The 12881-nt window shown below is 49.1% G+C and overlaps 1 protein-coding gene across 3 annotated transcripts in view; it reads right to left on the bottom strand.

Annotated features, from left to right (window-relative positions):
• Positions 1 to 10963, bottom strand: part of GATA6 (GATA binding protein 6) — a 33000-nt gene extending 22037 nt beyond the window's left edge. The window contains exons 1-4 of one of the 3 annotated variants that reach the window (XM_053571691.1): positions 10826 to 10961; positions 9744 to 9843; positions 8328 to 9487; positions 3988 to 4154 (exon numbers count right to left, since the gene is read on the bottom strand). In XM_053571691.1, coding sequence (XP_053427666.1) covers positions 3988 to 4154; positions 8328 to 9450 — 1290 coding nt within the window. In that variant the 5' untranslated portion in view covers positions 9451 to 9487; positions 9744 to 9843; positions 10826 to 10961. Of the gene's footprint in view, positions 1 to 3987; positions 4155 to 8327; positions 9488 to 9743; positions 9844 to 9958; positions 10064 to 10825 lie in introns of those variants that run through there. The other 2 variants (XM_053571690.1, XM_053571692.1) reach the window with 2 other exon arrangements.
• Between the last annotated feature and the right edge of the window lie 1918 nt (positions 10964 to 12881).

The raw sequence follows: 12881 nt of genomic DNA, 5'->3' as shown, positions 1-12881 counted from the left end.
TATAAATGATCTCAATGTATCATGTCCCTGTCATCAACAAACATGTACCTGGTTTATTACAAACAAAATGTCCCTTGAGAGAAAAATTTCAAGTATAATTAGGTTGACCTTCCTGGACCAAGAAGCTTGAGGTTTGCAAACTGTGCTTGATTCCCCCATATACTTGATTTGCAACTTGAGAGCACTGCCACGGGTTACAGAATAAGTGAAAAGCAGTCACGCAGTTGGCCCATAACGCTGTGAAAACCTTCTACCAGCACTGTAACTTGGAAAATCTGACCCGTAGTTTCTTCTCTAAGAATTTAGTTTCCCTGCTTTTTAAGGAGAATTAAAATACCTTCTAAAAGTTGCCCAGACTTACTTTCCGGAACACATCAGCAGTAACAATACAACTAGACTCTCATATTAGAGTGCCCGCCACCCATCCACAAACAGCACTTGGCTGTGCTGTTCCCATAGGTCCTAGACCTAAGTCCTGCCATGCAATCACAAACCACCTGCCAATGTGCTCACTGGCTCTGGGCAGTCTCCAATTCCCCTGACAACTGGAGATAATCCGATATATTTCTCAGATATGTGTAGAGGAATAAACCAGAAGCATTACAAAGGTCAATATACATTAATGGAAATGGACCTAAGAAAAGGTGTACAATTTTTGTAAAGAAAGAAGTGTACTTTAAATATATTTCATAATTATGATCATGATTGCCTGCTTCCTGAATTTTTGTTTTGTACATTTTACAAAGGTTACAGACCAAGTTTACAGCATTGTTTTAATGTCGGCATTGTCTTATATACAGTGAAACTAATGTATTTTATTTGCTCTGTCAGTTATACTCAACTTTTGTTCATACTGAGGGTAAATTGTTATTATCAGGAAAGGCCACCTGCCTGGCACTGACTCCCATTTCCATGTTTTCTTTATGCCCATAACATCCTTAAAAGGAATTTCTTTCTTCTAAATTACTGCACATGAATTATAAAGAGAAATTAGGCTGGTATGATTTCTTCCCCAAACACAAAATTTGTTTTAAAATCACCAAATATAAATTTCTTTCTTTCTTTTATTATTATTTTTTTTTTTTTTGAGACAGCCTCATCAGCCTACCTCAGAGCAACTTCAAACTCCTTGAAGTTGCTGGGCTCAAGCGATCCTCCTGTCCCTGCCTCAGTCACCTGAGTAGCTGGGACCACAAGTGCTCACTCAGCTAATTTTCCTAATTTTTTTTAGTAGAAACAGATTTTCAGTTTCCTTAGGGTGGTCTTGAACTCGAGCTCAGCATCCTTCCCACCTCTGCCTCCCAGAGCACTAGGATTACAGGCTTGAGCCACCATGCCCATATCAAATCTAAACTTCTTTTAAAATGTTTCAAATTACTATAAAAAATTGTGCTGCAATTTTAGTATAAAAAAGGTGATGGTGAAAATTCAGGGAACAAAGTTGAAAATTGCAAAACTTGGGAAGACACCAGTTCCTTTACTAAACATCCATTTTATAAAACACAGGGTTTGAACCTGAAAAAAAAAAAAGAAAACTTGGGAAGTTAAGAAATTATAAAGAATGGAAAACAAAAATGTAAACTGAGCAAGTCTTGAATATTCAGGTTATAGGACAGAGATATCCAAAACCCTTGCTAAGCAAATTTAAAGGATGAAATTGAATTTTGCGTTTATAATTCATCCTCTTGCATTACTTTAGCATCACTCTTTACAGACACATTAAAAAACAAAGAGGCACTGGTAAACCTTTTAGCACTTCAACATTTCTAAGAAGTCAGCACTAAGAGTTGATTTGACTTTTGGTTAAAATGAATATGCTTGGCTGACATAAGAACTATTTGGAAAATTGCTTTGCTAAATGATGAAAACATATTACTACACATCAAGGCTTTTCTTTTTTCTCTTTGTGGTTAAAAGAAAATTTTCTAGGTGCTGGACAGGAAAGTTCATTTCACAAACCAGCCATTTATGACAGTTTCCAGTGGAATTTAGAGCCAGTGTGAGGCAAACTTGTTATCAGAATTTGCCATTATAACAAAGAACTTTATGACGGTCAACTGCAGATTGAAGTGAAGCCAGTCCTCATAAACATGTGAAATGCAGGTGAATGGGTTATAAAAGTTCCTTGTAACAAGCAATTTCAGTTATATTCCTCACTGACTAGGAATTCAAGATATACCATAAATCTCTTATTTTGCAAGGTATTGCAAGTTCAAATTCACAGTGATTAGTTCTGTACTGCTGGCTAAACAAACTTGGGTTCAACATTCTGTTTCTGAGAACTAAGCTAGATCCATCAAAACCATAAATAAGCCCACAAGGAGAACTAATTGATAGTGACACACCCTTCAATCGGCATCATTTATAAGCCATTTACAAAGCATATTGGCTAACCTTGGTGACTGCCAAGACACCTGTCCCACAGAGAGAAAACTAATGGATTCAGAAATGTTAAAAACAGTTTTCTTTCTGGGAAGTGATATTTATGAGTACGTATACAAAACAAATAGCACAATCTAAATACGGATGTTATTAGATCAATTTTATAATGCAACTAGAACCTAAATGGCTATGATTCCAATACCAGATTCTGTTCAGTTGCAAGAAAAAATGTTACTTTTTAGAGTTCAGCTAGTACCCAGCTCAATGTGCCTTTCCAAAAAAATAATAAACAGTTTCATTGTTCACGCATTCCCTAATACAAGAAAACAAGTAACTTCTGTGGACAATTTCCAGCGACTACTTTTTATTTTTTAATGTGATGCATTTAAGAAAAATGAAAACCATAAGAGAGTCAGACACTGAAGTCAAGGGTGTCCTTTAAAGGAAATTTAAAGCTGTGGGAGGCTGTAACCAGCTTACAACGCATACACTCATTAAATTAACCTGCACCACTTTATTTTAAATGCATTAAAAACAAAACAACCATAAAACTAATTGCTTCTCTTTAAGGTGTCAGACTTACATTGTGATGCAATTTCACTCTAATCTGTTTAACACAAACAACCTGTGTAGCATTTCTTCCTGCTAATTAGAGTATAACAATTAAATAAATTACTTAGATACTTAAGACGTCTGGCATCTAACTGTAAAATATTCAGCTTTAAAAGGTTATTAGATTATGAGTACTTGGCTAAACAAATGTTAGCCTTACAATGGGGTTTGCAAAAACTTTATTTTCTCTAATCACTACAGTGGTAAATGCCCTCTCTTGCTAATAACCACGCCTAACAGTGACAATAGGAGGTTATTCCAGAAGAAAATCAGAATTCCCACTCTCAAACTTGGTAAAAAGTGTCTAAATTGGTGAAAATTCATTCTCAAGTTGAGGGCATAAAGATGACCCCATTTCTGAAGTTCTATAGTTTTCTGAACAGCCAGATTTCAAACAATGGTTAGAATAAATTTTCACCAGATTCAAGGGCAATCAGAAAGATACATGCAATTTGGGGCTAAACTTGTCCCTCTCCCAGGTACCAGGTAGGAGAGGCGGACAATTAGGACGATGAAAGGGGCCGGAAGGAGCCGGTGAGAAGGCGGGTGGGTGCATTTCCGTCATGTTCTATTTGAGGGCAATGTTACCAGTGAGCGTGGTTTTTCAACAATAAAATCCAAATCAGACCAAAGAGTACACAGTAAAAAAAAAACCTTCCTTCACCTGGCCTCTGGTCGGTCTGCTCAGCTTTTCCCCCCAAAGGTCACCGCCATTACCAATGTCTGGTGGGCGCTTGAGAATTATTTCAGTGAACTGGCAAATACATCTAGAGATATATAAATATGGATTTGGGGACATTTAAACATGTGACTAGCTGCGCTTTCCCCTTCTGTCATTAGGGACGTCCTTCCCTCTGTAAACGCTGCAAACTGCTTGGGGTAAGGGATGTCTCGGCCCCCCAGACCCGGCTCTCGGGGTGACCCCCGCACCGCGGAGGCCGCACCTGTGCCGCCGGCGCCCGGGCTGACCGCGGGCAGGGCGCTCGCACTCACCACGCGCTTCTGCTGCTTGATGAGGGGCCGGCTGAGGCCGTTCATCTTGCTGTAGAGGCCGCAGGCGTTGCACAGGTAGTGGCCGGTGCCGTCCCGCCGCCACAGCGGCGTCTGGATGGAGCCGCAGTTCACGCACTCGCGGCTCTCGGGCAGGTCCTCCAGCAGGTCTGCGGCGACAGCGGGGGACAGGGTGAGGCCGCGCGGGCCAGTCTCTCCCCAAGGCACCCCAACAGCCCAGGCCCACCGACCCAGGTGACAGGGGCGCTCCCTTCCCGACGGCGCTTTTCCCCCCTGGCCACAACGCCGGGAGCCGGGGTTTTGGTTTCGTCGCTATCGATCTGCTGACCATTTGTCCAATACTTCTGCACCCTCTGAGTGTCCCAGGAAAGACCGCGGGAAGGTCGGAGCCAGCTGTAAGCAGAGGACCTTAGAGGTCGGCTTGGGTCCCCTGACCTCTACTCAAGGCTACACTTGAGTTTTTAACACTGAAATCCATCATAATTACAATATGCCAATGGCCAAATCCCAGCCACACAGCATTAAAGATGTCCACTGACACTCTCCTCCCGCAACCCGCAAGGATCCCGGGACACGGTGAGGCTGCTTTATTTACTTTTAAAAAGAAATTTATCTGCCATCCTTCCTTGCTCCCTTTTCTCCAATTTAAAATACAGAACTGAAATTAAAATGTAGTTGGGCACTTACATTCACTAGGAATCAGAAATGGGAAAATTATTCAGGCCTTCTCAGGAGTAAAAAAAGAAAAACACTAAGATTATGAAGCACGGAGTTTAAGTTTTATTTTCTTGCCACAGCATCAAAAACTAAAATATTCTGATTTTAAAGTGGGTCTCATTCCTTCTAACGGCAAAGGATTTACAAAAGATTTTTCTAGTGGAGAAAATTAAAGACCTTCCCAGGGGTAAGTAAAATGGTCTTCTAGTTTCCTATGCTAAAATTTCAATTTATGCAATCTATTGTAAATGGATCTATTTTCCATCATTTCATTATATGGTTAGTTTTTAGAATTCACAACTAACCTAAACCTGCAAATAAAAACAAATTTTAATTAAGCATAAATGGTTCTAACATTTATTACTTCCCCTCAAGAAGTAAAATATGAAATAAATATCTATTCCCTAAAATGGTATGAGTATTTATTTAGACTTTTAAAAAAACTGCCTCCTACTGTTGAAGGTTCTTAAAAGAGTGTAAATGTTCTAGTTTTCCTTGAAGTAGCATTTCTGAATTACTTTTTAAAGTAAATAAACATTACACTTTAGTTTTACTTAAAGATTATGTGTGCGAACAAATCTTTCTGTTCCTTCTCCCCTGCAATTTGATAGTGGAGCAGAGATATTTAAATATGACTTTAACATAAAAACTCTTTAATGCCACCAATACTATTTACCCTGTAAAACAGATCGCCTTTCTCCTCATTTCTTGAATTATTTCTTAAGTTTAAAAGAAACTGGCATCCAACACAACCCCAGTTCAAAGTTGTCATGGGGATATTGTAACTTACAACACATCACAAAGATTCATTCTTCTCCACCCTAAAAGCCACTATTGACTATGGTAATCAGTAAAATGCTCAGGACTTCAAGGACGCTGAAGTTAAACACGGTATTCGTCTTTGTTAAAATGTTACCTATCAGAGCCCCTCTGGGTAGAGGAGTGAGGCATTCCCTGGAAAACCCAGCCCTCAGCCTCGCCTCCTTCCTCTCTGCTGGGAACAATAAAGCATCCCAGAAGATGGTGTGAGCCCCCAGATAGAAGTCTTTATTCACCCAAAAACCCAAAGACAAAACTTTACTAAAAGTCCACTCTGGATAAATAAAATCAAGGAAGTTTGTTTTTAATTAAAGAAACTTTCTCTCATTCTTTCTCTACTTCTCTCCTATACCCACCAGGCAGTTACAATTCTATAACTTATTAAAATAGAAAAAAGTTTTATAAAAATTACATAATTTGATTGTGCTGAAACCTTCTTCACCAAGTCCCCTCCCCCCCCATTCAACCCATCATCCCTCTCCTAACAGGGCTTTGGGGGTGTCCCTGAGAATAAAGAGCTGTGAGGACCCTCAGCTCACCACAAGAAGAGAGCATCCCATCCAAGTCAGGTGGTACTATATGGAATGGGTTTCCAGAATCCTCCAAACCACAAGTTGATAATGTCTAGAGCTCAGGTTTTAGCCCTGGTGTTTGCTCAAATCAATTAAAGTCTCCCTTTAAAAGTGGATTTTTTTTTTTTAATCAAAGGGAAGAAACAGCAAATCTAGCATCAAAACACCTGAGAGAACAAGAAAAATTAGGATCACCCAACCCAAATCCTGGCTTAGTCCATTCACTTCCTGCTTTCTTAACAAACTCTTCATGCAAAATTGGGTGTTCCCAAATCCCTTCCCACATTTTTTTTTTTTTTCAAACCTACTGAGGCCACAGATTTTTCTGACTGTGGTATCAGGCCTAGAAGGTGAAAAAAAAAAAAATCAGGGAGAAAATAGGCTGGGGTTAAGACAAAAAGAAATGTATTATTTGCCTGCGACCAAGCCATATGGATCCTAGAAGGATTTCTCATGTAGAACTAGTTACCGTATCTATCTGAAAACTATGTCTATGGACTTACTCTCTCAGTCACAGTAAGTGCTGGAATAGTAATCTAGAGACCAAGCTAAGGTGTGTCCAGAAACAGAGCTATAGATAGAGTCTTGCTCAAACTGCAGCTGCCCTCTACCCAACTCTCATATCCATTCAGATTCCCTACCATACACCTTGACAAAAGAAGAATCACACCCACCCAGCACCCCTCCCATCCTTTGAAGATTGCTTGTCTCTCTTTCTCTTTGCTCCTAGGCACCAAATATAGGTCCCTACATAGCAGGAAGGGTGAAGGCCCTCTGTGCTCTTAAATCCCAACCTAACAGGGCAAATCTTAACTGGGTCCCCCGACTCCATTCCACGCATGGATATGGTAAAGATAGTCTTCGGAGTCAGCTTTGCCAGAGAAGGAAGAGGGAATTTTGTGAACAAAGTCTTGGAAGAAGAGAAGGGCTTGTTACCAAGAAGTCTACTGCTTCACCCAGTCTTCCTAGTGGGGATCTGTTCAAATCAGTTCCTTCACTTTTAGAACACAAGATTGGAAATGAGCCACTTTATCTTAACAAATCAGAGCCCCTCGAAGGACTTGCTGTCTCTAAGGTAGCACTGAGGTTCCCACAAGAAGCCAGACCTGGCTCCCTCCTCCCTGCCACCTATGTGACTCCAAGACCTTCACACAGCACCCCCTCAAATAAACAACAATTTTAAAAGGTTTTCTCTCCTTTGAGGAAAACTTATCAAACAGGTGAAATACAGGGAGACCAGTGAAAGCCCAAAGAAGGATGCAGAAAGCTGCCACTGAGGGAAGAACCCCAAATAAGGCTCACACCATCCCCTGCGAGAGCAGAACGAAACATTTTTCAAAATGAGAGATTTCCAGGTATTTTTGACAATTGTATTCTCCCAGTTAACCTCCAAATGGTGCCCAGACACAGGGATCAGAATGTGTAGAATTGGAAACAGGGATATGGGTAGGCTAAAATTCTGAATGAAGAATTGGTGCCCCAGCTTCAGGATCTATGGGTCACAGCCTGACACAGGAAGGGTGGTCAAGAGTAGCAGCCCCAGAGCCAGGCCCAGCTGATGCTAAGCCTAAGGCCGTCCACCAGCTTCCCTCGGGATAAAGGTGCAGGCTGACCAGTCCAGGCACCCTCTCAGCTTTTCTTTCCCTCTCTTACCCGGGGGAGGCAGATACTAACTAGCTTCCTAGGCCCTCAGGTCCTTCTGTTGTGCTCTTTTAAATACTCTTCTCTAGGAAAACACACTCAACTCCTCACCTTCAGAGAGTCACATTGGGTGGGACGCCCAGTGCACGAGTGTATTTAGGGAGAGGGTGGATAAAGTAAGTGTGGAACACTCCCAAACGTACCCCACCATGGAATCTCACTTTTCCACTCACCCGAAGTAGGGTCAGCAGCCGGGCTTAGGCCCTGTCAATTTCCTCCCAACCTCAGCAACTGAGACCCCATTAGCTATTCATCAACACACACACACCCTCAGTTTCTCCCTAGCACTGAGGTACAGATGTGCATTTGGTCTCTTCCGTGGAAAGGAACTGAATCCGGTCATCCCCTCAGCGGTACCAGACTCTGGTCATCCCAACCCAGGCTGCGTATCCTTTCTGGGGCCAGGCCGACCTCTGTGCAGGAGAAGACCCAAGTCAAGTACTGCTCCACACCTCCTGTGCCCCTGCGCTTGAACCCCTCCCCAGACCCCCCGCACTGCGGCGCGACCGTTACCTGCGCTGGGGCCCCGAGGAACCGGGAGCGGGCCTCCGGCGCGGCTCTGCAGACTGTGCAGCACCGGGGTCTCGAAGGGTCCGGCGGGCCAGGCCGGCGTGAGTGGCGCTCCCACGTAGGTAGGGTAAGGACTTGGGTGGTGGTGGTGGTGGTGGTGGTGGTACGTCCCGTTCAGCGGCCGGGCCGCCGACAGCGAGCCGTACTGGTGCTCTCTGCCGCCCATGGCAGCCAGGCTGCCGCCGCCTCCACTCACGCCGCCTGCGCCCCCGCTGCCCGCGGCCGTGTAGCCCCCCGGGTCCCGCGCCGCGCCGTTGGCCATCGGCGGGCTGGGAGAGTAAGGGAAGCGAGCCGAGACGTGCGCAGCGGCTGAGCCGGAGCTGCCAGGCCCGGCGGCCCCGCTGCCCGCCGCGCCGCCTCCGCTGCCGTATGGGGGGCTGTCGGCAGAGGCCTGGGGCCAGCCGGGGTGCGCGCCTGCGCTGCCCGCGTGGTTGGCCGGCCCGCCGCCCGCCCCCTGCAGGTACTGCAGCCCCGGCAGCATGGAACCCACGCGGGTAGTGGGCACGTAGACTGGGGAGCTGGCCGCTGCCGCTGCCACCGCGGCCGCAGAATGCACGAAACCGCCGGGCGCGCCGTCGTAAGCGGCCGGTCCCTGGCTGGAGAGGGCGGCGAGGGTCTGGTACATCTCCTCGGGCTGCTCGGGTGCGAAGGGGCTCAGCTTGGCGCCGCGGCTGGACCACAGCAGCTTGCTGGCGGTCGCCGCCGGGTCGAGGTCAGTGAAAAGCAGCAGGTCCTCCCAGCTCGGCAGGGCGCTCCCGGGGCCGGCGACCCCGGGCGCCGAAGGTCCGTAGGGAGCCGCGAAGGGATGCGAAGCGTACGGACTGAGAAGCAGGGAGCGGGCCGGGGGTCCAGCCGCCGCCTCGGCGTCGAGGTGCGGCGTCCTGCAGTTACTGGCGCCGCTTGGGCCGCGCTCCCCGCCCCGGGAGCAGCAGGAGGAGGACGAGGAAGAGATGGGAGAAGGTGGCGTGGAGGGATCCCGCGCTGGAAAGGCCCCGGAGTCGCTGGCGTCAGCAGCCGCGGCCCCAAAGCTCTTTGGCAGGCACCAGCCGCCGTCAGTCAAGGCCATCCACTGTCCCGCGCCGTTCCAATCTGACTTCTAGCTCCTGAGGCGGGGTGAAGGAGAGGGACAGAGGAGAAATAAAGAGAAGTTACCAAAAGTGTACCCGGCACACCACCTAGCCAACAGTCCCTTTCCTAGCTCACGTGGGATCTCGGTCAAACAGGATCTTTAAGACTCCAGGAAGATCCCGTTACTCCCTAGGGCGTGGGGATTGGGGAGGGAGCAGGGAATTGGGCCTGCGCAGCCCCTTCCACGCGCCCTTCACCCGCAGCGTTGGGATACCCTGTCCCCCCGCCCACCTCCTCCGCAGCATCCTTCCTCCGCGCGCGCCAGATCCCAGGGGTGATCTGGCGAAGCTGCCCGAGGTTTTCCTTCCGCCCCGAAGTGTCTCCCTCCGGGCTGATGACACACAAAAGAATTTAAGCAGCTGTGCGTGTCGGTCGGTACTGCAGCCTCCCGCCTCCCTGTGGACAAGGGTTCCCCGCGGGAAAATCATTAGCGCAAGGAAGGCAACCTGTCTACGAAAACGAAAGCGCCGCGTTCTCCCATACTGGCTCTACCAGAGTTTCTTCGGCTGCGCTGACCAGATCGAACGCGAGCCCCAGAAAGAAATTCAACTCTGTCCAGGGAAAGCAGGGCGCCGGGGCGGAGACCACAGCCCGGGACCTTCCGGGCAAAGGCAGTGCGAGGAGCCCGCGGCTCGGCACACCTTACACACGACCCGCGCCTGCAGTCACCAGCGCGCGCGCTCACGCCGGCCTGGCCACCCTAGCCCAATCCACGGTCATCCTCAGCCTCGGAAAAGCCAGACCGTTCCGGAATTGGACGTAGCAGGGTGGAGTGGAGCGCAGAGAAAAGGAGGGGGAAACGCAAGAAGGGGGGCTGGGTGAGAAAGCCTGGGAGCCGAAGCCACCCGAAAGGGTAGAGCAGGAAGAATGGCAGAGCCTCGCAGGGAGTGGGGGAGGGAGGCGAAATGCAGCGGGGCAGGCCTCCCCTGGGCTGCTTTTCCAAATCACTCTGGCTGATCGGAGATCACCACACTAAAATTAATGCCCACACACAGACCCGGGCTAGATAGCAAGAAAGACGTTACTTCTGCCCGCCTGACTACCGGGGCTCCCGCCCCTTTGCGCCGAGATAACTCGGAGATAAGGCGGCGGGCAGATAAGCGCTCGGGAGAGAGAAAAAGACACCAGAAGTTGGTCCGTGGTGTCCGGGGAACCTGAGAGCCGCTATAGCCCGCCCGGAGGAGTGGAAACAGATACTTCGGGGCCCACCGTGGCCGGGAGAGGGCCGGAGAGCTGGAGGCCTAGAGGCCCGCGACGAGTAGAAGTGGAGGGAGGAAAACCCGGAGAGGGAAAAAGGAAGGAAGCAGCCGAACCTCGAGCGGGCGCTGAGCGTGGAGAACTGCGGCGGTGGAGGGTGCTCCGCAGCGCGAGAGAGGCCGAGGGCGCCAGCGGACGAGCTCGAGTCCCAGGTCTGCGCGGCGCTGCTGGTGAATAAAAAGGAGAGAGGAGGCGCCTCTTACTGCTCTGCCTGAAAACTGCAGCCTGCGCTCCTGATTGGACTCACCCAGCCCTAAACAAACAGCGCTCGCCGAAGGGTGCCAGGCTGTGGGTCGGAACTGAGCTCTGGGAGCAGCTTGGCGCTGGAGGTGAAGAGTAGGAGGAGGGACCGAGGGGAGGGGAGAAAAGAGGGTGGGGAGGGGATGGCGAGGGGGAGGGGAGCGCGCCGCCCTGGCAGACAATGCGCGCGGCTCAGCCTGCGGGCGTGGGCTGAGCAGAGACCACTGTCCCCGGAGTGGGGGCGAGTCCACCCCGGGGGCGCCGAGCCCAAGGATCCCGGGGGAGGGGCGGAGGCGAGAGAACTCCTGACCTGGCTGGCGACCCACACCCTTCCAACAGCTGAGCAGCCTCCCGCGGCCCTCGTTGCACACGCAGAAAGAGGAGGGGGCCCTGGAGCAGGAGGAGTTGTCTGTGCCTGGCCCTGTGCCGCCGCCGCGGCGGGAGGGGCGCGCCAGAACTTGGGTCAGCGCGCCCCCAGAGTGAGGGGTAAAGTGCTTTGCCGCCCCCTAAATTAGCTTTTTGCTCTGCAGTTATGTGTGACTGACCTTAAACTTTCCCCGACCCTATCTCCGGATGCTAGGGCTCAGGTCATGGTGGCTGTCAGGGATTGGGGCTCCTCCAATCTGGGAAACAAGGAACCCAGGTGCCGGGTTCCTATGTCTCCCCTGCTCTAAAAATAATATACTAAGTTCCTAGGAAGTTTAAGGAACTTCACGGTGGCATTCCCCAGCTAACCTTTGGGAACTTTTAGCTCGGGTTATCTTATACAGAAAGGTTGGTCAGTCTATGGGGTGCGCTGGATGGGAAAAGGCTTCCAGGTCCGTCGCGCCTGGGGTCGCTCTTAGAGTTTTGAAGCGTTGTTTGCTCTGAGCTTGCCCGGGAGAAAGTCAGGTAAGTCGCAGACGAGTGGCTACGAAGAGGGGGATGGGTCACCTCCCCTGGACCCAGCGCTTCTACACCCCCACCCTCCTATACACACCCCTTCTCTCCCTCCAAACGGTTATCACCACTGTGTACAAACTGACACGGTCCTCTGCGGGCAAAGGGACTGGAAATGAACATCGCGGGGTTATCAGCGCCGATCTGTCAGCAGCGAGTCTCGCGGCCGCTGCGGGCCGGTCCGCGGTTGGAGCCGTGATATATGTCTGGCTCCCTCTCGCTCACAAAAAGAATTTCTTCCGACAGACGTGGCCCCCAGAAGGCTGCCCAGAGAATTTAACTAGGGTAAGAGGAGTTGTCTTATGGGAATGGATTTTTACACTTTTTTCCCAGGTAAATCGAAGTAAATGATTTTCTGAAGGTCAGGGTCTATGAAAGCATTTGGCTTTTGTTTTGTTTTGTTTTTTGTTTATTCGTGTTTCTAGTTAGGGAAGGGAGAAGGAGCTTAAGTCGTGTTGAACCAGAGTGGGAAGGTGCACTGTAAAATACAGTTCGAGAGACTGTGAGACCTCGTTGCTAAGCGTGCGTTTCCTTCTAACATAAGCGCGAATTGTGGCCCTGTGGGTCCCAAGGGGAGAGGGGACTGGGCTTGGCTGTGCGGGGGAGGGGACGCGGTGTCCAGGAAGTTGGCAAGAATTCTTCTTTTTTCATTCTTCGTTGTAAATTGCTGCTAAACACTTCTGAATTTTAAATTGCTACCGAGAAGGTCCATAAACCGTTTTCGTCCTATTTAGTCACTTTTATTACATCGCCTCTTTGCCTCCCCCAATCACTGCGGCGGCTCCCAGCGTCAGCGTGGCCGAATTTCGAAAAGGCTGAAGGTAGAAAACTCTGGAATGGAGAGACTGGCCGACTGGAGCAGGATCCAGGGGCTTTAAATTTTAACCTAGGTTCGATCAAATGCGACTGAAGAGCTCCGGTGTCCGCCAGCCA

Source organism: Nycticebus coucang, chromosome 19 (assembly GCF_027406575.1).
Source record: "Nycticebus coucang isolate mNycCou1 chromosome 19, mNycCou1.pri, whole genome shotgun sequence".
Taxonomy (NCBI): Eukaryota; Metazoa; Chordata; class Mammalia; order Primates; family Lorisidae; genus Nycticebus; species Nycticebus coucang.
This window is presented reverse-complemented; position numbering and strand designations above follow the sequence as displayed.